This window comes from Cyrtonyx montezumae, unplaced genomic scaffold (genome assembly GCF_038088225.1).
Source record: "Cyrtonyx montezumae isolate F1298 unplaced genomic scaffold, pur_monq_1.0 scaffold_4, whole genome shotgun sequence".
NCBI lineage: Eukaryota > Metazoa > Chordata > Aves > Galliformes > Odontophoridae > Cyrtonyx > Cyrtonyx montezumae.
Window position 1 is genome coordinate 30,494,463 of NW_027072045.1, and position 22,234 is coordinate 30,516,696.

General features: G+C 37.9%; 1 protein-coding gene across 4 annotated transcripts in view; it reads left to right on the forward strand.

Annotated features, from left to right (window-relative positions):
* The window catches only part of ZMIZ1 (zinc finger MIZ-type containing 1), a 325,535-nt gene that overhangs the window by 186,972 nt on the left and 116,329 nt on the right, over positions 1 to 22,234 (forward strand). For all 4 annotated transcript variants that reach the window (XM_065746678.1, XM_065746680.1, XM_065746679.1 and 1 more), the window contains exons 5-6: positions 1,249 to 1,362; positions 14,195 to 14,300. In XM_065746678.1, coding sequence (XP_065602750.1) covers positions 1,249 to 1,362; positions 14,195 to 14,300 — 220 coding nt within the window. The remainder of the gene's footprint in view (positions 1 to 1,248; positions 1,363 to 14,194; positions 14,301 to 22,234) is intronic.

Here is a 22,234-nt window from a genome sequence, read left to right on the forward strand (position 1 = left end):
AGGCACCAGGGGAAAAGAGGGGAAAAAACTAGGTTGTGAACATTATCATTAATCCAGATGCTTAGAAATGAGCATGTTTTCCCAAATTATGCTACTGATTCAAAAATAAAGGTGTATTTTTAAAATGATACCTTTGGGTTTTGTACCTTCTGGTTAAAATTATCATTATTTTCTTGTTTTTCTCAGCTAGCTCAAGAATTAAAAACCTACTATTTAAAAAGATGCTCACTCTTCCTAAATATGCTCTTTTCTTTTTGTTTCTGGAGTTTTCACTGAAAGACTTATACAATATTATTCAAGTAAATTGAATTCCTTCTTTCCTGTGCCCTCCCTCCCTCTGCTAAAATGCTAGAATGCTTCAGCAGTATAGCACTTTGAAGGATGATGTTGTCAGTTATGATATCAGGTAAGCTCACTAAATGTCTCAAAAAAGTAGGGATACAGTGTGTTCAGAACAAAAGCGGAGATGAAGGTGATGGTTAAAAATTGTATTTGTCATGCAGATTTTAAAACAAAAACTGCATTTTCTCTCAAAATGATGCCAGATTCTTCAGAAGAAGTAAGATTCAGTTGTGAGATTTCTACACATTTACAGTGCTTCCATGTTTTCAATTGCGGCAGCATCACAGCCACACTTCAGTCAAGAACAATTCCTCCTTTTTGTGTCATATCAAAGTTTTTCCTCCCAATCACTCACTATGATGCCTCATGATAAACAGAAAGCAAAATCCATAGAAGGGATCAGTGTATTGTGTGAATTTGGCTCTGTCACTGGTATTTCCTGAGACTGCTGTATTTGCCCTCTGGCTGTCAGGCAAAGATGAAACGCACTATCAGAAGGCATGGCTGTACTGGCATGTCCCAGCACCTGAGTATGAAACTAAGACTAGGATTTTGAATGCAGAACTGAAAGTTCACATATTTTAGATTCAGACCGTATTGGTGCCCAAGCAAAATCCACTACAGTTTTTAGATGTGAGAGGTAATGTTCTGGAGATAGAAGCCTGGAGGACCTCTGGAATTCCAACTATAGCTTATCTCTGACTAACAGGTTCATATTAGGAAGTTAGGAAATCTGTGATAGTAGTGAGAATTAAAGTAGGATCATCTGTGTTCACTGTGCAATTTTTGGTTTCGCTTCCAAAATACATACCGTTCCTTGTTTCTGAACTTTGTGTTAACATGATGTAGAAAAGAATGTCAGCCTTTGTGTATGTTATTTACTGTTTCTTCGTTTTCCTTTGTCAGCACTTACAGAACCCCGCAAACTTCCATAATGCAGCTACAGAGCTCCTGGACTGGTGTGGTGACCCCAGAGCCTTTCAGAGACCGTTTGAGCAGAGCCTGATGGGTTGTTTGACGGTATGTCCAGTCCACATGTGGCAGCAGTTCTGATTCCCTCATTTCTAACACATTTTGTAGCCAAGGGAACTTGACTTTGAGTCTGAATTTTGTGTCTTTCATCATTGTGCACATGAAGGCAGATCCTTACAACTGTTTATTTGAGTTTGTTATACTGCAGGTAGCAAGGTGGTTTTGAAGGTCTACTTAAATTCAACCTCAAGCATGCAGAACCTCCAGCTGAACAGTGTTTCTGCCTGTTTGTTTTGTTGCATATATGGTTTGTAGGTCTAATCCTGTCGTAATAATTTCAACAATTTTAGTGACTTTGTTGCTTTTCTTGCTATTTATTTCTTTTTAAGACAGCTGTTGTTCCCGAAGCAACTTGATTATAATGCATTGAAAACATTTTACTGTATACTCAACAGCATTTTTTGTTTTCAGCGCTTTATTTCCCATGCATCCAGCAGCAGGTTCCATTCCAAAATTATTACCTTTTGTCAAGGCTTTAGAGGAATTGAACTCCGTCTGCAGTAGGAGTGTTCTAAAGCTTCACTGCAATTTACAGAGCGAGCTGATACAAATAGTTAGGAAGAAGACAGAAATTGTAAAATGATTAATGTAGAGATCATCTTTGTACTTGTTGGGAGGGAGTAAAAGCACATAGATTATTCTCATGCAGTATGTAACTGATGTATATAAAAAGATACTGAGACTTAGATTTAGTTGCAGAGATCCAAATGTTAAGGAATGGCTCCATCTTAGTGTGCTCAAGTGTATAGCACCCCTCAGATTTCTATGTTGAAAAGCTGGAATAAATCCAGTGATATAAGAAGGCATATATTTTATTTATACTTTTTAAAAACTTATGTAGTATTTTGAGGTTAGCAATCAAGAAAGGAGACACAACTCAAGTATGTGTGGGCAACCTGTTCGCTTACTTCTCTGCAGATTTCTGCCAGAATGCTGTTAATCTGACATGCAACTTGCTTGCTGTTTAAACCTTTTCTTTCTACATAAGCAGACATGCACTTCTGCCCAAGTGCAAGGTCAAAATAAGGTCTGACTGCTAGTGATTCACTGTCCTTACAGAGCACAAGAGAGGTGGAAATGCTATATTTTTATCTATAGAATAAATAATACATAGTACAATATAGTAATAATAATGTATCTCTACCTATATGTCAGCCGTTTGAGGGATGGTTTGACCTGGTACCGTGACATTTGAGGCAGGGGACCCACGGGCCCACACCCCAGGGAAGGGGAAGGGGAAAGGGAAAAAGGAGAAGGGAGATGGGCCTAGGAACAAAACAGCGGCAATGATCTGAGGAGGAAAGCTAATTTACCAAATAAGATATCAGAAAGGAAAATAACACAATATAATGCAATATAACTGGAATTGAGGCTAATGAATCAAATAAAATGAACAAGAGAGAGAGTGTCCGATAAACCGAAGGCCTTACGCTAATGCTGAAGGCGGACGGCTGCAACAAACACCCACTGCCGAGCTCCATCCCAAAGGGAAGAGAGACAGTCCCGCAACCACAGACAGTTTTTATCTTTCCCTCTGAGTGGAAACACGTGAAAATGCAAAGCATCTCAGAGTCTTCTGGGGAATGTAGTTCTTCTCTTCTGAGACAGGTACACCCAGAACTATCGATGATCCACGCAGCTAGAGCATTAACTCTTTAACTCCCAGTACACCACATGATGTTATGATGTGGAATATCAATAATACAACAAAAATCATAAAACCATGACATTATATTTAATATGCATATTAGAAGTTTATTATTAGAATTTATTATATTAAAATATTAGGGAACTACAGGCCTGTCAGCCTGACCTCGGTATCAGGGAAAGTTATGGAGCAGATGATCTTGAGGGAGATCACACGACACGTGCATGGCAACCAGGGGATCAGACCCAGCCAGCACGGGTTCACAAAGGGCAGGTCATGCTTGTCCAACCTCATCTCCTTCTATGACTGAGTGACCAGACAGGTAGATGAGGGAAAGGCTGCTGATGTAGTCTACCTGGACTTCAGCAAGGCCTTTGACACGGTCTTCCACAGTATTCTCCTGAGGAAACTGGCAGCCCGTGGTGTGGACAGGTTCACTCTTCTCTGGGTGAAGAACTGGCTGGAGGGCCGTGCCCAGAGGGTAGTGGTTAATGGAGTTAAGTCCAGCTGGCGTCCTGTTACGAGTGGTGTCCCCCAAGGGTCAGTTTTGGGGCCCATCTTGTTTAATATCTTTATTGATTTATGGTTGGACTAGATGATCTTGTAGGTCCTTTCTAACCTTATGAACCTATGAACCTATAAGTTAGGCCTGTTTCCAGGGAAACAATTCAGAAAGTTGAGAATAAGTGAAAGACTCCTGAAATACTAGAATAGTATGATTAAGGTTGTTAACTTGCTTAATGAGGTATTCTTTTCTCCAAAGAGACAATTTTTTGTAATGCTGATGAAGTTTATCAATGTTTTGCTTTGTGAAGATTATGCTAAAAGAAAAAAAATTTAAAAAAAATCAACAATATGATCATATTCAACCACTAGAACAGGATTATCATCTTATTTGCCAGTATTTACAGTGACCTTCAAAAACAGCTTCCCTTATAACTTCTAAAACAAGTAGTCTCATCATTATAACATTTGAGTTCCATGGATTCCCAAGGGCGGGTGTATTTATTCCTGAAGTTTGACAAAAGATGTTTGCTTATAAGGCTCCTCCTCTTTATTGTGCAGAAGGGTTATTTTCTCTTATGACTCTACTCTGTTAGCTCTCTGACAAGGGAAAAAGCACTACACTAAACTGTTCCTGGAACCATCAAAGGATGTGAAATCATAATATCCCACTAGAGGATAATGCAGTATGTACTAATCCGTACTGAAATGTATTAATGTCACGGCTGTAGAAGGCCAGGCTCTTTCAGGAATGAGCAAACTGTCCATTCACGCACATCAAAGTTTAAATGAATCAGGTGTAAAGCCAGAGCACCAAAACACATCTGTTTCATTACTGAGTAGAGAATTTAATGATAGCTCAGCAAGAATAACAGATTGTTTCTTTCAAGTCTACTCTTTAATATTTTTGCAAAAAATTACCCAAGTTGAATTTCTCTTATTAATTAAAAAGAAAAAAAAACACTCAAAATCTTGCTTTAATGTAATGAGTGGTTCTTAAATTAATGCCTTGTTGTTGTTTTTTTGTCTCTGCACTATGTTTGTGTGTCCACTCTTGGTAAGGTCTGATTCACTTCATAATACCAATGTGTTTTTATTCCTGGTGCCTGTCTTAACAGAACTCGAAGGGATAGAGAAAAAGATCCTAGAAATACTCTGCTTGGATGTCAGCTGCAAAGACTTCCAACTTCATTTACGGAATCACTTCTTTTGGTGATATTATATAGAGTAGGTTGTTTAAGGAGGTTTCCTGGACTTGTAGTGCAAGCATTTACAAAAATTGTTGTTAGGTAAACAGAGAGCTTATGTTGAACAGGAAATAATTGGCTTTTATGTATCAACAGTAATTTGGTATACCTAGAATTAAGATTGCTGCTATAGGTTCCAGTGATGATCTATGTATGCTAACAGGTGTGGGCTTCCTATCTCAAAAGCAATCTCGGGAATTGATACAGCAGCTGAAAATTTATCAGATAGAAGGGCATCTGGTAAGGCCTGTACACAGGCTTTGTGGTAGCTAGTTAACTAACTTATGTTTCTTGCATAGGAATCTTTAAATTATTATTCCTGCAGGGATGAAATAACTTCATCTGGTAGTAAAGAATGTAAGCCAATGTTGCCAAGGCCTATGAAGAAAAAAAGAACTAGAATAATTTGGTGTAGTGGAAAAGAGTTAAAAGAAAGGATCCATGAGTAAATTTCTAGCATTTTTCTGTTTTAAAAAGAAGACACATTTCATGTACCATGTCCCAAATGCTGCACCCCTTCTGGTAAAAAAATAAAAATAAAATAACAATAATAATCATCATCGTATGTATGTTCGTGTATGTGTTTGTGTGCATGATTGTATATGCATCACCATTATGTCTGAAGAATCTGATGGACACTAATTCTAAAGTTTACCTTTTTATGTTCCCCCATAATAGAAAATCACTAAAGTGAGCAGGTAATAGAAGTTCATAAAAAAACCCCAAACATTTGAACAGGTAAATAAAATGCCAAGGAGAGAGGGATCAGCCTTGAATCTGCTTTCCTTCTTGCAAGTTACAGGTTGCAGAAAGATTCCCTTTAACAACTTTGATGGAGCACATGTAAACAAATTATGTTCTTTCTCAGTGACACTAAATTCCTTTCTAACTTGCCAAGGTAAGCTAGGGGTTAGTCTTCTACACTAGTTATTTTGAAGACAAGTGGAAATGTCTGTAAACAAAAAAAAAAAAGAAGAAATTGAAATAATAAATTCTGTAATTTATTAAGAATTGTAATGGATATGATTTTTGGTATTTGACTTTAACTCTTGCACAGTGCTAGAATGAGCTGTAAAACTGTAAAATAGCCTCCACTTTCCACAAAGCAGATGTAGCTATATTTTTATTATAATTTCTGATTTTAGAGTTTGTAGTTAATAATGAATTCTGGGATGAGATGATATTATGATAAATTTAATAATATTGATAAATTTAGGATTACTGATATTTGAATACCTCCTGTGTATGACATTACTTTACTTTTGTTTGGCAGAAGTAACTTTTGTTACCTTATGGCAATTAGAAAGCAATTCTAGTTTATCTGGACAAGGTTGTCTCACTCTCTGCTCCTTTTTTCTCAGATCCACTCTAGTCTCATCTCAAAGACCTGCTCTTGCCAAACAGTTGAACTTGTAAATGGTTTCACTGAGGACGTGGCTATCTTTTGTGTTTGTGCTGCAGCAAAAAATGGAAACCAGAGGACAGCTGAGAGTAATATGAACAGATTTAAAGACTTGTCCAATGCTGCTTTCAGCAAAGGACAGTTAAGGCACTTCTTTGGTCTCTCACTACGCTTGAGAGTTACAACACACACGAGTTCTTTTTTAGGACTCTTCAGCAATGTGCCTGAAAAGAAAATAGTGGAGAGAGAAGCACAGCTGCATGTAGTTGCTCTGCAACTGTACCTACAAGGTTAGTCAGATTAAGTCCCAACAGTGGAATGATTTTGGACTGTAGAATGGATTTAAACAGGATGTGCTTACCTGAGTTAGGTGTTGGCCCAAGCACTGAATATAAGAGAGCTTTTCTTGTGAAAAATCACTACTCTGGTTAGAACCTGAGGCCTCTTCTTTAAATGAAAGTTGACAGTTCCTACCCAGTTTGCCCACAGAAAAAGCTACGTTGAGATATTCATTAAAAAGTTATTTGTTTTCTCCTCTGTCTTACTGCTCTGCATTTCCTCTCTGAATTTTGGGTTTAACCTAGTCATCAAAGGTAAGGAATTCATGCATATTTGTTCAAGAGTTTCATCTGTAAATTAAAAGAAAAACAACAGTCAAAGCTGTACTCAATCTGAAGATCATGGATTTTGTTTGAATCTTTTGTATTGCTCATAACTCTTACTTGATCTCTGTTCTGCTTAAGAGGATTGCTGAAATAACAGGCGTCTGTGTTTAGCTGTTGGAAGTATCTATGATAGGCTCATTTTTAGTGATCATGATACACTGTACAATAACCTTTTGATTTACATTTCTCCTTGGAAAATCATGGAATTAAGACTGATGAAATTTTTCAGGTCATTTTGAAAACAAAGAAAAGCTTATGTCAATTCATGATATAGAAATCTATTATAGTTCATCCAATGCATAATTAAACCTAATTGATTTTAAAAGACATGGACAGAAGCTGTATCTTTGAATTATGTCACATTTCCAGAACAGGATGCCTCAAACAGCAAAACCAACAAAGTCATGCTAATGCATTCACAAGGTATCTGCTGCTTCTTTGGCTTCACTACTAACCAGGTTCATTCTGCTTAATACAGAAAAGTATGTGGTCACAGTCGGCATGTGACATCAAAAATCACTTTTCCAAACCGTTTAAGATCTGCATCAGAGTAATTGCAGATGGAAGAGTTGGTACAGCACATCTATACCCAGAAAACACCAGTATGCAACTGCCCATTAGAGCCCTAGAAATGTTGCTTTTAATCTTTGCATCCAAGACTTTCAGAACAAAAAGTTAATGTGGAAGAAATTCTTCTTCCATTGTCATTTCTCTGTGCTCTTGTGCAGCACATGTTTTATCTGTTTTCAGAGCACAGCACCTTGGGGCTCTGTACAGGCTGTACCAGTGGAGTACAGCCAGCAGGCACAGAACACTCCTCCCAAGAGCGGTTCATAATGCTACCAAATTACTCAGTGTTACTGACTGTCATTAAGACCTTAAGATATCCTGAAGCCCTTATTCTAACTTGATTTGGTTAGTCGTGTTATTTTTTAGCTTTAAAGCTTTTGTTTGAAATGTGTTCCTGTTCAAATTAAAATGTTTTTGATATCTCTATATCACTTTCTATAATTTTCATCCATATTATTGTTCAAAATCTATCAAGACTCGGGTGACAACAGTATTGCAGTGGCCCAGTGATCAGCTGGCTTAATTGAAGTATTTTTTTCCTCTTGGAGGAAATTTCAGTTGGAGTTGGTTGAGTGTGGGGACTTTCTCTTCTGTTTATGCTTGCTAGAGAAATGCAGAGGAGACGAGGAGGTAAAGGATGAAGTATACTGATTTTGCTTAGTGTGTTTCAGGAAGTGACAAATTAAGTAGATAGCAAGTTTAGTATTTTATTTTATTTTGAAAAGACAGTCCTTATCCACCTATTGGGGTTGGAAATATAAGAAAACACTAGTTTGAACAGAGTCTTTTACATTTGCAGAACCAGTCTAGAGTCTATTTTCAAGCATCAAAAGCCAAAAACTAGCTAATGATGTGTAGCCTTACTCACCTGCTTTGATTGTCTGTATTGTTGAGGCAGCTCTTCTGCAATTAGAATGTAAGAGTCTCATCAGACCAAGACTTCAGATCACAAAGATATCTTCCTCTATTTCCCTTTTTTCTACTTGAAGCATATCGCCATTCATGTTGCAAAATTCTTCAATTTGCTTCTTGTTTATCTGATCTCTGTGTGTTACCAAGGGGGAAAAATTACCATCTACATTGCAGAATTCTAATTACAAAATTTCTGCTGTAGTCTTCAAACTGCATTCAGATAATTTCAAGTATGCACAAGTGGCTGAACACAGAGCTGTCTGAAATAGCAATCAGCTGGCATTTTCAGTTTTGAGCAGCCAGCAAATTGAATTGGAAAAATTCATTCTGATGCCAGCAGGGGGGGGTGCTCTTGACTGCTGCTAGTTAAGAGATTCTTTGAAAGTGCAACATAATGGGAAGGGAGTTTTGTAATAAGCAGCCATAGAGCCCTCTTGATTAACAGGCCTGTTAGGTTAAGAGGTACATTGTTCCAGTACTTCGTGGTGTGATGACAAGAAGGGCAGGGAGGAGAGCTTGCTGGGGTGTAGATCCTTACTCCTACAAAAAGGGAAAAAAATTAAATTGCAGTTAAAATCAGCAGAGAAAAAGGAGTTTGTAGCTGAATTGCTCTGCTTTTCTCATCATTAAAACTTAACTCTCAAAATTTTGCCCTCACTGTCAGTGGCCCTGTCATCTGGAACTCTGCAGAGCTGTGTCACAGGTGGTGAATATGACATCTCAAGTATGAATACAGTATTGTCCAGATTAAAGATTTGAAAGGCTTTTGGAGATCAGATTTGTGTATTGGCAGTTACCATTAGAATTATGTTTGTTTGCAAATAAAGTATGTTACTTTTAGCATTAGTACTAATCGCAGTTAAAATAAAAGCTGGATGTTTCTAGTATGTGTACTTGTTGTTTGTTTTGTTTTTGTGTGCTGCCTTTCCACTGAATTTCATGGCATGTATGCTTAGGCCAGGTAAGATACGTGCTCACAGCACTGCAGAATGAGGTCGTGTTTGAACACACGGTGCACCTGTGTGTTACCTGAAATTTTGCCTCTGTGCTGAATTTGAATTTGCAGTTTGAGAAATCCCACGTATGTTTGCAAGTAGTATCAGATCACTTAACCATAACGTTGATAATCGAAACCATGTTGACTTGATCCCATCTGAGCAACATTGTTACCAAGAAGTGCAATCTAAATCATGGGATGTTTCACACTTGGGAGCGTTCCCTGTGTGGTGTACAGGCAAAGTGGTGTAGCACCAGCTGGTAACAGATATCTGCCTTGCTGAGATTAAGTTTGGGATGGATGTACCTAAGAGAGCGTAATGTGCAATCTTTTTCCCTAATCTTGGAGGTTTTATAGATAATGAATAGTCTGCTGTAAAACCCCAACCCTCCTCAAACTCCAGGCTGAGTGTGATACCTTCTTCCGGTGCCTCAAAAATGTTCCTAGTATTTATCCTCAGTCACTTTACTCTGGGCAGATGAGTTCTAGTTACATGTGAATCTGATGGATTCCAGGTGATGTTCTGTATTACTCACGTGATACTGATTTTGTGTACGTATGGAAAAATTGATTATTTGAAGCCAATTCCCTTATCTATTTCCTTTTTCTCTTAGACTGAAATAAAATTATTGATACATTCTTCAGTGTGTTCTGAAATTTTCAAAATGTTATTCTTGTTGTTAACCTCTGAATTTATTTCCTCAGTATTTCTGCCTCACCAGTTATGCCTAATTTTCTGTTTGGGTGTCCAATTTTTTTCCATTAACTCTTAACTCCCAGTGCTGTACGTAATGTTATGATGTGGAATACCAATAATAAAAATCATAAAACCATGACAGCATGTATAGTAGTTCATACATGTTTTAGTTTTTGAAACACTTTTATAGTTTTTCAAGATTATTTTAAACTCTTATCATGCTCTTAAGTGTTTGCAGACTCCTCTCTATGTGTTATCATGTAGAAGTTTTGCAGGTTACCTTGTTTCATTGTCCACATCACTACAGAGCAATAGAAATGACCTAAGTCTAGGACATGTTATGATCTGGCAGAGGAATGTTAATCTTACTAAAGTTTATACTACTGTCATCTGGGCTATGCTCAGTCTGTTGTGATGGTGTCATATTAAGCAGTGTCAAAAGACATGTTTGAGGAAAGATAGTTGTACTACTTTCCTTACAAGGAAGGTTAATTTGTCAAAGAAGAAAACTGCACTATGCTGATGGATTTGTGGAGATGTTCTGTTTTACACACTTAATACTGATTTAGTAATTGATTTTGTTATCAGACTGAGTAACTGCAATTTCTAAGATTCACCTTTTCACCATCTTAAAAACAGAGATTTGATATGCCTCCAAGGCCTCTGCTTTGAATGAATTCCTGGCAATAATCACTAGCAGTTTCAGGGTTTGCCCAGGCTAGTTCCTTTGAGGCACTCTGAGATACATTTCATCAGGGTCTGCTGATTTGAATATATTTAAATTTACTATCAGTCTTCTAGTTGATTCTTTGTGTTTTCTGGACCATATTCATACAATGCATTTATTGTCTTGCTTCTGAGAATCTCAGTGCTTATTGAAAAAGATAGGAAATCCCTGGTGTACGAGTTCATAAGAGGAAAGCCTCCCCAGTACCCAGTGAGCAGTGTAAGAAATGATGCAATGCCTCTGCAGCTGTGAGCAGCCTTCACCCCTCTTTGGAGGGCACACAAACCACTCTGTTCAACTTTCAGTTTAAAATAAAAGTATGTCTTCGGCTGCTACTGATGTGAGAAGGATGTTAAATACAGTTAATGAAAAAATTTGTAAGCCTGCAAAGACACTGGGTGTTAAGCTGACCTGCTGTATCCATGTAGGCAGAGTAGTGGCTGAGGAGTGGTGTATAGCATCCGAAGGCCTGGGGAGCAAGCAGGACCTAGTGTGCACTCCTGAGCACTGCCAGAGCAGTTTGTTTCACACAGCTTCTTCCAGCCTTACAAGAGTGGGGAGAAAAAAAAAAGAAAAAGAAAAAAAAACTTGTGTGGAAAAATAACTCTTATCAAAATGGAAATTTTACTAGAAATGTTTGTTTTCCATTAAGTAGTTGAACAAAATTTGTTGCTCTCCTGTGCAGAGGAAGATTTTCTGTCTTCTCTTTCAAAGGAAAACCCGTCCAATTTAGATTTATTTATTTATTTTTAACAAAAGTGAATTTTGTTTTCCTTTACATTTTTGATGGAAAACTTCAGCAAAGAGTGATACTTGACTGGCTGGCTTCACTAGACTCTCAAAATTGAGTTGTTCCTCTTCTCATTTGCTCTCCCGCCTGCTGTGCTTGCAGGAGGGGCACAGCCCAACTCATGCCATGTTGAGCCCGGACAAGATGGTGCCCAGGCCACCAGGGCATGGCCAGCACTGAAGGCTCTGCTTTCTATCAGCCAGGGCAGGGTACAGAACGGGATTTTCTTTGACTATTAAAGGAAATTCAGAAAAGGAAACTGCTGCCAAATGAGAGTATAACAGAGTAGACCTTGGCCTGCCAGAGTAGACCTTTCCAGTCTCTATTGTGAAGACATTGCAATCATAGATATTAGGCTCAAGAGTTTATTATTTCTGTATTTCCTGAATTATCCTGAATTATTACTTGTTTTCCATAATTAGCAAGATGTCAATTCAGAGTACTGACTAGACCTCTGGCTAGTGGTGTCTCAGTATTCACAGCTGCACTTTTAAAAATGAACTAAGCATAGAAGCACGTGATGCGTGTTTCTTAAATTATTGTGTGCTCGCTGATGGACTGTTGTATCTGCCTTCATTGCTGACCAGCTTCAAAATGAGTACATTTGATGATGATGTGCTTTCTCAAGAAGGAAAATGGAAGGGTCCTTCCTTTGGTGGATGGTGTCTGAAGGAAATTCAAAAATGTTTACACATAAATGGCACATTGTCCTCAGGAGCTTCTATCAAGGCTTTCATTTCTTTCAAAAAGGAGATTTCTGTCTGTTTTCTGCTGATCCCTTCTCTAGCATGTACCTGTCAGTGAGCTGTTGTGACACTGGGATTCAGAAAGGGTGTAGTTAAGTGTGAAAGTGTCCCCTGGATCTCATAGCAACCCACCGTTTTTAACTCCTCTTAATGATTTTTATTGAAATATGAATAATCAAGTTGTCCTATTGTTCTTTTCCTTGTATTTTATTTGTTCTAATTTTTATATTGATGCAAGTTCAAACCCAGCCTCATAATGAGAATATTAAAAACTGTTATATATAAAAGATTGAAGTTTGTCTACCAAGTTAGATGTTTTTCTGATTTATCAAAAAACATTTGCAACTTTCCTCCCAGATTATTTTCTCTTTCCTATGGACAGCATAGTCGATTTAAACTGTACAGAGACACAAGAGCTAAAATACAGATATGATTGTGTGTTACTGTACTGATAATTCCAAATTCTCATTTAACTCCCCTGAAGCTCCCTACTGCTCAGTTTTGAGATTGAGAGGGTTGAAAAACTTAGGGAAGAATCACTTTTGCTTAGAAAATTCAGGTGAATTTGTAACTTCTAAATTAACAGGGAACACAATGGCAAAAATCTAACCAGGAAGAATATCTGATAATTCTTTCTTGAGAAAGCAGTCTGATTCTTTATTGTTAATTGGGGAAAGTGGATACTGGAGAAAATTTCAGAATAATAAGTTTCATGTTACAGTGTTCAGAATGTAGGCCTGAATGCTGAATTCGTTTATAATCTCTAGGTTATCATACTCTGTTCTGTGTCATTGCATCTTTGGGGAGTCAGTGCTAGACACGGGTTATTGCACTGTCACTGATTTAGAAAGAATCTTTCAAATAGAGACAGGGGTGGGAAAAGGATATTTTGTTGTATTGTAAGCTATTTAGGGCTGGAACTGTCTTTTACTTCGTCCAAGGACATGGTGTGTTGTTTCTTGTGGAGTTCTTTGACCACTGTTTCAATTAAAAGTTCTTAATGAATGTGTTAAGAATCATCTGTTTTCTCTGTGCCTCTGAGTCTGAAGTCATCCTGCGCAACCAGAAGGCAATATAAAAGCTCTTCTGTGAATAACTGTACCATAGTTTGCCTGAACGACCACAGGATTGTGTTTATACTATGCAGATTTTTATGAGGAAGCATTCTTGGCTGATCACTGAGTTGCTGACCTGGAGAAACTGTTGACTACTTTTTATCCTTAACCCTAGTCTTTCATTTGCCTGGTTTGGCTAGTTCTACAAGAAATTCAGATTCCTTCTAGATGAGCTCCTTTTTACTTGTAGAAATTAAGAAGAGATAAAGAAGGAGAGAGAGAGAGAGAGAGAGAGAGAAAGAAAGAAAGAAAGACCAAGCTCTTCTTTCTGTATTTAATGTTTCTGGCAAATAGGCACAGGTAAATTTATTCTAAAAGCATAGTAAATGTGTTTTGCAATATGGTATTGTTGAAATGCAGCAACTATGACACTGATCACAGTAGAGGAGAAGGGCATTTTAACCTAAAGAACATGTGCAGTGCCAGGAACTGTGACCCAGAGATAGAAATGTAGGAGACTGCTTATCCTAGATTCTCAAGTACAGAGAGGTGTATTCTGTAAAATCGTCGCACGTGGTCTTTTTTTTTTTTTCCTGGAAAATCTTTGTCCCTTCAACTTCAAATGATCTATGAGGCATTTCTTCTGGCACGTGTTTAAAGCTCTTTAATGAGATCACCAGAAGATATTCATGCATTCACTTTGCTGTGCTCGTACTGAAAACTACATCCTATCATGTTTGTACTGTGGATATTGCAACAGAAGATTCATTTGCCTAACATTAGTGTTGATAAGCAGGTTAATGCAACTTTGAAAGAACTAAAGTAACCCCTAATGAAGCTTTCTTTATTTCCCTCTGCAGGTGGTTAGTCGAGTGGCAGCTCAGCAAGGATTTGACTTGGATCTTGGATACAGGCTACTGGCAGTATGTGCAGCCAACAGGGACAAATTCACTCCAAAATCAGCTGGTAGGAAAAGTCTTTGGTGTATCAATGATTCTTGAATGATCATTCCCTGAATAACTACTGCTTACTTCTGTATTGGTTCTATTAAAAATATATATATATACCTTGGCAATAGTGCTGCAGATTTTATCATGTTAATGGCGTGTACTTCTGAAGACAAATGACCTAGGGAATACGTGTGTTTCCCAAGTAGTGCTGTTTGTTGACCTATTTGACTTTATAGATGAAGTATAACTTTCAGAAACACTGATGTTCAGTAATCTCAGGGAGGGAATGAACACTCTCAGACCCTCCATCTTGGTAAACCATTGATTTTGTGTCATACATCAACCTCTCTACATCTTTCTCATTCTGTCTGCTGTTTCTGGTACAACTGTTGACAAGCGTTTATTTCTGGACTGCATATGTCTGTGCAAAGAAGTACCAGTTCTTGTAGGTCTAGTCATTTGTTTTTGAATTCTGAACCAAGAATAGGTGGGAATGGTATAATGATAATATGAAGTAGTTATTTTTTTCCAGTATTTCATGTAAATAATCTGTTAAGGGGCTCTGATCAAGTAGTAATATTTGATTATGATATATCTTTATTGCTCTTCTGTATAGTAAAAGCATAAAATGCACCTTAAGATCTTCCTGCTTCACACATTGTGTTGTATGTACCTGGAGCATTTCATTCTGATTTTCTTGTTTTTTTTAGCTGGTAAATCTCATTGTAATGTGTACTGGCTTGGATAACAGGCAGATAAGTGCTCTATTAGCAAAAGATACACAGTCCCAGGGTTAGAACATCAAAAAAGATTTCCTTCTTCCAAAACAGCAAAGTGCAGTCAACTAATTCAGTATTAGTTGTGTTTATTTTCATGTTCCTTTCCAGTTTTTATCACCCACAAACTACTTTCTCTCATGACTATCCTGTAGTCCTTAGAGCTCTAAGGAGTTCCTCACGCAAAAGTGACTTTTTTATCATAGAGTGTTAACTGGGCTATCTGATTAGTACTTTGTATGAGAATGGATTATTAATTTCACTAAATGTCTGATGAACTGTCTAATTTTCTTCCAGGGATACTGTGTGGAAGATAAAACATTCTGTTAACCAGGCAGTCTCCCTTTTTCTCAGTTCATAGCAAGCTTCTCCAGCTGTTAGCTGTCACTTCTCTTGTGTTGTTTTTTTAAGGCTTGTGTGAGGATTTCATGCCTGGAGTGCATTAACGGAGTAAAAGTATTAATACCCTCTCTCAACAGTTCTTCCTGAGGTGTGACTCTATCAGTGTGTAAGTGGAGATGAGATTGTCAGTCTTGGGGATTTTTTCATGTTATGGTCCTTTCCCTTTCTAGAAGGAATCAGAGGATAGTCTTGAAAGCCACTGTCAGTCCTAGAAAAACCCACTTTCTGTGTTTCATTTCCACAAATAGTTTATTTTTTTGGAGTATCCACTTCCATTCCCCCCAACTCACTACCCTAGAAATACATACAGATTTCAGTCTTTCCATTATAAATTGGTGCAAGACAGGGAAAGTTGATAATGAAATCATAAGCTGTTCTCCCAGCTTTTTAGTCTTTTTTTTTTTCTTTCTACTTCTCAAACACACATATAACTGATGTATTTCTGGTCATCTTAGGTATTTGGTTTAGTTTAGCTCACTAAACCAACTACTTTTGTTTTACTGTGTGTTTAGTTGTTTCACCTGTTGTTCCTGGGATTTCATCATCTCCACCCACATCATATTTTTATTGCTCTTTTTGTCTGTATTAAGTGTTCATAGCTTAGAATCATAGAATCACTGAGGTTGGAAAAGCCCTACAAGATCATTCAGTCCAACTGTCAGCCTATCACCAATAGTTCTCACTAAACCACGTCCCTCAGCACAACCTCTAAATGTTCCTCGAATATCCCCAGGGTTGGTGACTTCACCACCTCTCTGGGCAGCCTGTTCCATCTCCGCCTGACCACTCTTTCAGAAAAATAAAAATTTGGGGAGAAAAAGAAAAAACTTGGGGCATGCTGTAATATATTCTGTAAAATAACAAATATAGTCCCCACTGTTAATGATATAATGTTCACATATGACCTGTGAGAGCTACATCATTGGATGGACATCTTGAAAGACTTAGAGGTGAGGATTTCTGATATGAAATTGTTTCAGGCTATCCCAATTTTTCTTCTGAAAGAGTTTATTTTAACATTTGAGCATATTTTCTGATTTCTTAAGTAACAGAGGCTCTGCTCCATCATTCAGGTACTGTAAAAGTGTTGAGATTGTCTCTTGCTTTTCTTGCTTTTTGTTGTTGTTGTGTTAGTTTGTTCTGTTTTCTAACAGTGAACATCACTGAAATCAGCATTTTATGATTTGCATAAGTTGTGTGCTATTCTGAGTAACTTTTTCTTTTTACATCTATTGAAAGACACCTTCAACAATTCTCCCAGTCTTTTTCTGACAGAAGTTGTAGATGGCATTATCTTTAATGAAAAAGAATTTGTTTTTCTCTTCCGCTGGGTTGAAGGGGAATTTACAATGGCTCCAATTCATTCCTCCTAGTAGAAATGTAATGCTACCAAAGAGATATCTCTGAAGATATTTTTAATCCATATTGTGTAATTTCTGACTCTGAAATATGAAAAGAAAGATCTTTTCTACTTAAACAAAATTAAACCCTTTGGAGGGCCACTTTCTATTAGTACCTCCATACAGCCTAGGATGAGGCTTGTTGACTGATGTCCTTCAGGCCAGGACACCACAAGTAGCCTTAGAGATGGCTGTCAGGCTCTGCAGCTCTGCTCAGTGGAACTAGTGGATATCCCCAGGCTGAAACTGACAGAAAAGTGTTTGCTTGTATGTCTTGCTTTTTGTTTGGATGGCTCTCTGCATGGCCCAGCTGAGAGTTAGGGTCTTTGTGGTGGTGTCTCCTGGTATCCATAATTGCAGGTGGGAGAGAGCTGGAGCCTGAAATCAGAGACTGTGACACCTGACTTCACAGCTGGCTCAGAAATACACCCCTGGTTCATGCAGTCAGCCCCATGCTGTTTCATGCCACTTGGCTTAAAGAATTTTAGTGATGGCTGCCTACTAACCTGTCTTACATAAGCTAAGTCTAGGGAATACTATGGGTGGCAGATCGGAGCACATCTAAAATGTAGGAAAGGAGTGGGGTGATTTACAGCTGGAACCAGGTGAGGCAGAAACTTTCTCAGGTATTCTCACAACATCAACCATGTATCCTCACAACATCAGCCATAGGAGCCCACAGGAGCAGACCAAGATCTGTCAGCTCCTTAGCAGTTCCCAGATTCAGTATTGCTGAGGTAGTTTTTAATGTGCTCTCTTGTCTGTCTTGTTTTACTTGGCCATTGAGATAGTCAACAATTACCTAATATGAATTGTTTTGGAGAATGCCTTGAGGGGACACCCATGTGGCATGAAAAATATTAAAAAATTGTCATGTGCTCTTTTAAATAGTAATGATGGTTTACTCAGTGTTCCTTTTGTCTCTGCTTTCTGGTGTTTGTGCCTGAAATAATAGTGGTGCCTCCTTTTATTCTTCTAGCCCATGCTGCTGCATCTGGGCTGCTGCCTCAGCAGGAGGTCAGACAGCATTTCCCACCTGAAGACAAATGACAAAGTCCTTAAAAATATATGTTTCTCTTTTGGTGACAGCTGCTCTCCAAACCTTCCGAGGCAAATTCCATTGCCTTGTTGTGACACCTATAGGGAATGGCACAGCAGGTTAGCTGTATGCTCATTTACTTTCAAACTACAGCAGCCTCAGTCACTCTTAGTATGCGAGTGCAGGGGTGTTTGCGTATTCCTTTCTTTCTACCATATGTCTGAGTTCTGCTTTCAGAACGTTGCCTACTTGGACATCAGAACCTTTTCTAAGCATGTTACCTGCTCCTTTTATTTTATTTGGTAGCTTTACTTTAATGCCTGTTATTTAAGTAAAACAGAATATAAAAATCAGCGTTTGTTCAAAAAAAAGTCTGAGAGGGAATCGTTTTCTGTCTTTTTTTTTTTTAATACTCTAACCAGCTACTGAACTTCTTTGCTCTTGAAGCTACTTTTGCTTTTGTCAGGAGGCCAAGCTGAGGCCAGGCAAGGGGATGACAGGATGAGATCATACAGGGGGCTTTGTCAGAAAAGGACAGTGTTCCATATCTCTGAAAAAGAGAGGCAGAGAGAAAGAAGCCTGAGGGCAGAACTGTGCAGAAAAGGTACTTTTGCAATCACTGTGAAGCTACAGCAAACAAACGCTCTGATAGCTTGGATGGGCAGCTAAGTGTTACATGCTTGATACAGAGATAGCAACCCCTTTTTGATACTGGCATGTTTTCAGTCCCTTAGTCTCTGCTTGGTGTGCTTTTGATTTTACATTTGAAGAGCAGAATTGGTTAATATTCTTAATTGTATGAGAAGCATAAACTAAAACTTTACGGTTTTTGAAGATTTTACATTAAGCTTTGTTTATTTTTTTAGCTTTTATCATTGTAATATAACTGTAAAGTGATAGGGCTGTTCTTGTTATGATACCAAAGCTGTGAGTAAAATGGACTCTTGAGTTAACAAAGATATTTGTTCTAAGAGTATTGGCAGGTGGTGGTATTAAAGCACCAGTGGACAAGATAGTGAGACCTACGTTATATCATGATTAGAGTATGTTTTAGTGTCTTGTTTCAGAATAATAGTACAGACTGGGCAAAGTATATTTTGACGTATTATTAAATCAAACTTAGAGAAATGAGAGAAAAAGGGAGAAAGATTGAGTGTACGGTACAGATGAGGAAAAGGTAGAAAATAAGGATAATGTCTAGCACATGAGTGACCATAAAGCTAAATGAACATTTTGCCTAAGTTTCCAACAATAATGCTTATATTCTCTGTGGAAGAGAGGAGGCTAAAAGGATTAGAAGTATAGAAAGGAAGTTACTGCACCCAAGGCTTACGGCATCCCTTTAGCTTGCAGAGATCAAATGATCAACTTGCTTGCATTTGGAAAGAAATAGCATATGAAATATGAGTCTTATATCCTTATACTTCATACCAAAGATTTTCAGCAAATCAAGTCAGAAATAGTCTCTTACAATTGGAGAAGAAATGTGAATACTGTAGTCTTGGTTAAGAAAGTGACTGACAAGAAAATCTGTAGGCAGCTGTATGAAAACAGAATAGAAGAACTTTGTTTGGGTTGTTCATGAAAGTAAAGCTGAGCAGGGTTCTTTGTAAATACTAACAAAATAAATGCTTAGAACAAGCAGAACTGTGAAGCTGCAGGACAGTGTTGCCACAAATCCATATAGGTAAAGATTGAATAAAATATGGAAATTAGAAGCAATTATGGCAGTTGGATTTGGAAAAGGCTTACAGAATGGCACTGAAATGGAAGATCAAACTGCTTTTTAAAGGTAAAATTCAAAAAACATATGAAAATAACTTCATAATATGGTTCTTAATGTGATTGGAAGTTGGGTTAAGAGCCTTTCTTATTTGTGAATTCCTTAATTCTGGTTCCATTTCTGAGCAACTGTCTGATCCAGTGGGCCTTAGCATTAGTGTCCTAAAACTGTTTACTTGTCGCTCTTCATTAGAATAAAGGCAGCACTTTCTTTTAGCTGTTACCTTTGGAGTCTGCTTTTGGTGCAGGAACTGACTGCATTTCAGATGATGACTAGGATCACTTCCCAGCTCTTAGTGCAAATTCTTATTGTGTGCCCTTGACTGCTTTACTGTCTGTTTTCTAGTTTTATAGGTTTGAAGCAAGGATGATAATACACCTTCCATCTATTTTTACTTCTCTGGCTTAATTAAACTCAATATTATGCAGATCAGAAAATGCCTTTTTCCCTGTAGGTGCATAGTGGAGCCATGGTTACACCTGGGACAATTACACTTGTTATCACATAGATAAATACTTCTGGACTCTGTATATTGGCAAACTATATTCGTATTACGACTATAACTGTCTTTCCTAAAAATTTATAGTATATATATATCTGACGTGCACAAGTCAACACCTCTCCTTGACCAAAATGAAGTACAGTTAGTATTGCTTAGTGGCAAGTAGCATTGTCTGTAGTTTGTGACAGACATTTCATTGACTGCAGAAAAAGAGATCCTGATGAAGACCTGGTAGACCCTCCAGATTTGTCTTACCCGTGAGTTTAATCAGAACAACACCTGTCCCTACCAGAACTGCAGTTTGGAAAATTCTATCTTGTATCTTGAGCCTCTGTCTGGTTGACTTGGCATGCAGTAAAGTTCTCAGGAGCTAGTTAGTAAGCGTCTCAGAGTGAAGTATCTGAAGAGCTCGCAGGAAGAGAAATGCTGTCCCCACAAGACCTTAAACTCAGCTGTTTTTGATTCCTTCCTCTGAGATGTCTGCTACTGATATGTTTGGTCTCCATTCTACAGAAGGAGAAACGTGGAGCAGTTTTTCCATTATCAATTGGTTAACAGTTCTTTAATGTGAGATTTAGGGCGTTGTGACATACCTATGTAGATACGCGTTATTTTGCTGGAATGACAATTCACTTTGTTGTTGGTATTCACTGTTGTGCACACTAGTTTATGAAGGAGGTTGCATGACAGAGCTGCTGCTTTTTTCTGTCTAGCCAAAATATCAGGTGCTTTAATCTGGCCTGTTCTTTTTGACATTTGACAGGTCGTTGTTACCATGGTACCAATTTTGACTTTTTTTGAGAGATGCAGCAGTAAAATTGTCACTCAGTTGGAATGTTTTTTTGTGCTAATGCCTCTACTGTAGCACTTAGGAAAATTACAGAGGCTTAGCTATAGCAACAAGCTATTTTGGATTTTCATGAAGCTCATAAGTCTCCCTGAACACTCACTGTGCTGCAGATTCAAAGGATATAGTGAATTAGCTCGTTGTGTGGTTCCTGAACAGGTGAGCACAACATACTTGATTTGAACTGGAGCTGGCATTACCCAAAGAAAATTTCTGTTGACTTCTATTACTGTATTCTGTCTTCTTCTAACGGGTCCCCATGTGTGCTTAGAAACTGAAAATTTGGAGATAGGAACAGGCTAGAGTTTGGTCTGAATTGGTGTGAATTTTGATATTTTATTTTTTGCTTTTTGGAGTAATGTATCTGTTTCTCTGAAAACAAGCAAAGTTGCAAAGAAAGAAGGAAGGCAGGTGTGGAAAAAAAACATATATATTCATAGGAAAGAAGAAAGCAAACTCTTCAAAATAGCACTTGCTCTTTATAAAGTTACCTTTTCTCAGCTTACAGCATGCCATCCTGAATATGTTCCTTTTTCAGCTGCGGTGCATCCAAGTGTACCTTCCTGCCAACACTTTTGTCAGCCTGTGTGTTTTGAAGGCATTCAAAGTTCAAAAGCAGTCCGGCAATGAAAACAGTAACATAGCAGCTTCCATGGATACCAGCAGCTTTTATCTTCTGGTGGACTGGATGACCAAAAGCATAAACTTTGTGAGCAGATCAGGTCACCAAGTTCCAGGACAGTAATTCAATCCCTAAATGCAGACAGCCCCTTGAGAAAAGTTCTTGCTCCTAATACTCTGGAGAGGACACCATTATTGTGAAACACTCTGGTTAATAGACAAGATCTTATATGTCATGTTTCACCTTATACAGAGAAATTTCCATACTGAGAAGTCTCGCTGAGTAAGTGTTTTAGTGTTTCATCCATTTTAATACTCACATTCAAATATACCTATTAAAGTATGCTGACAGTGAGGTGCTTAAATAAGTGCTCTGTGATAAAATATGTTCATTTAAATATCAGTTTAAGAATAATCAACAAATCATCAGGATTCATCATTTTAGTTTGTTCTAATTCATATTAGTCTTTTTGCCTGTTCTGGAATTCAAGGAGAAAGACCAGAAAATAACAGGAAAGGTATTTGAGGAGTGCTATTAAGTAATATATTCCCAAAACAAATGCAGTGTTGTTCCATAGAA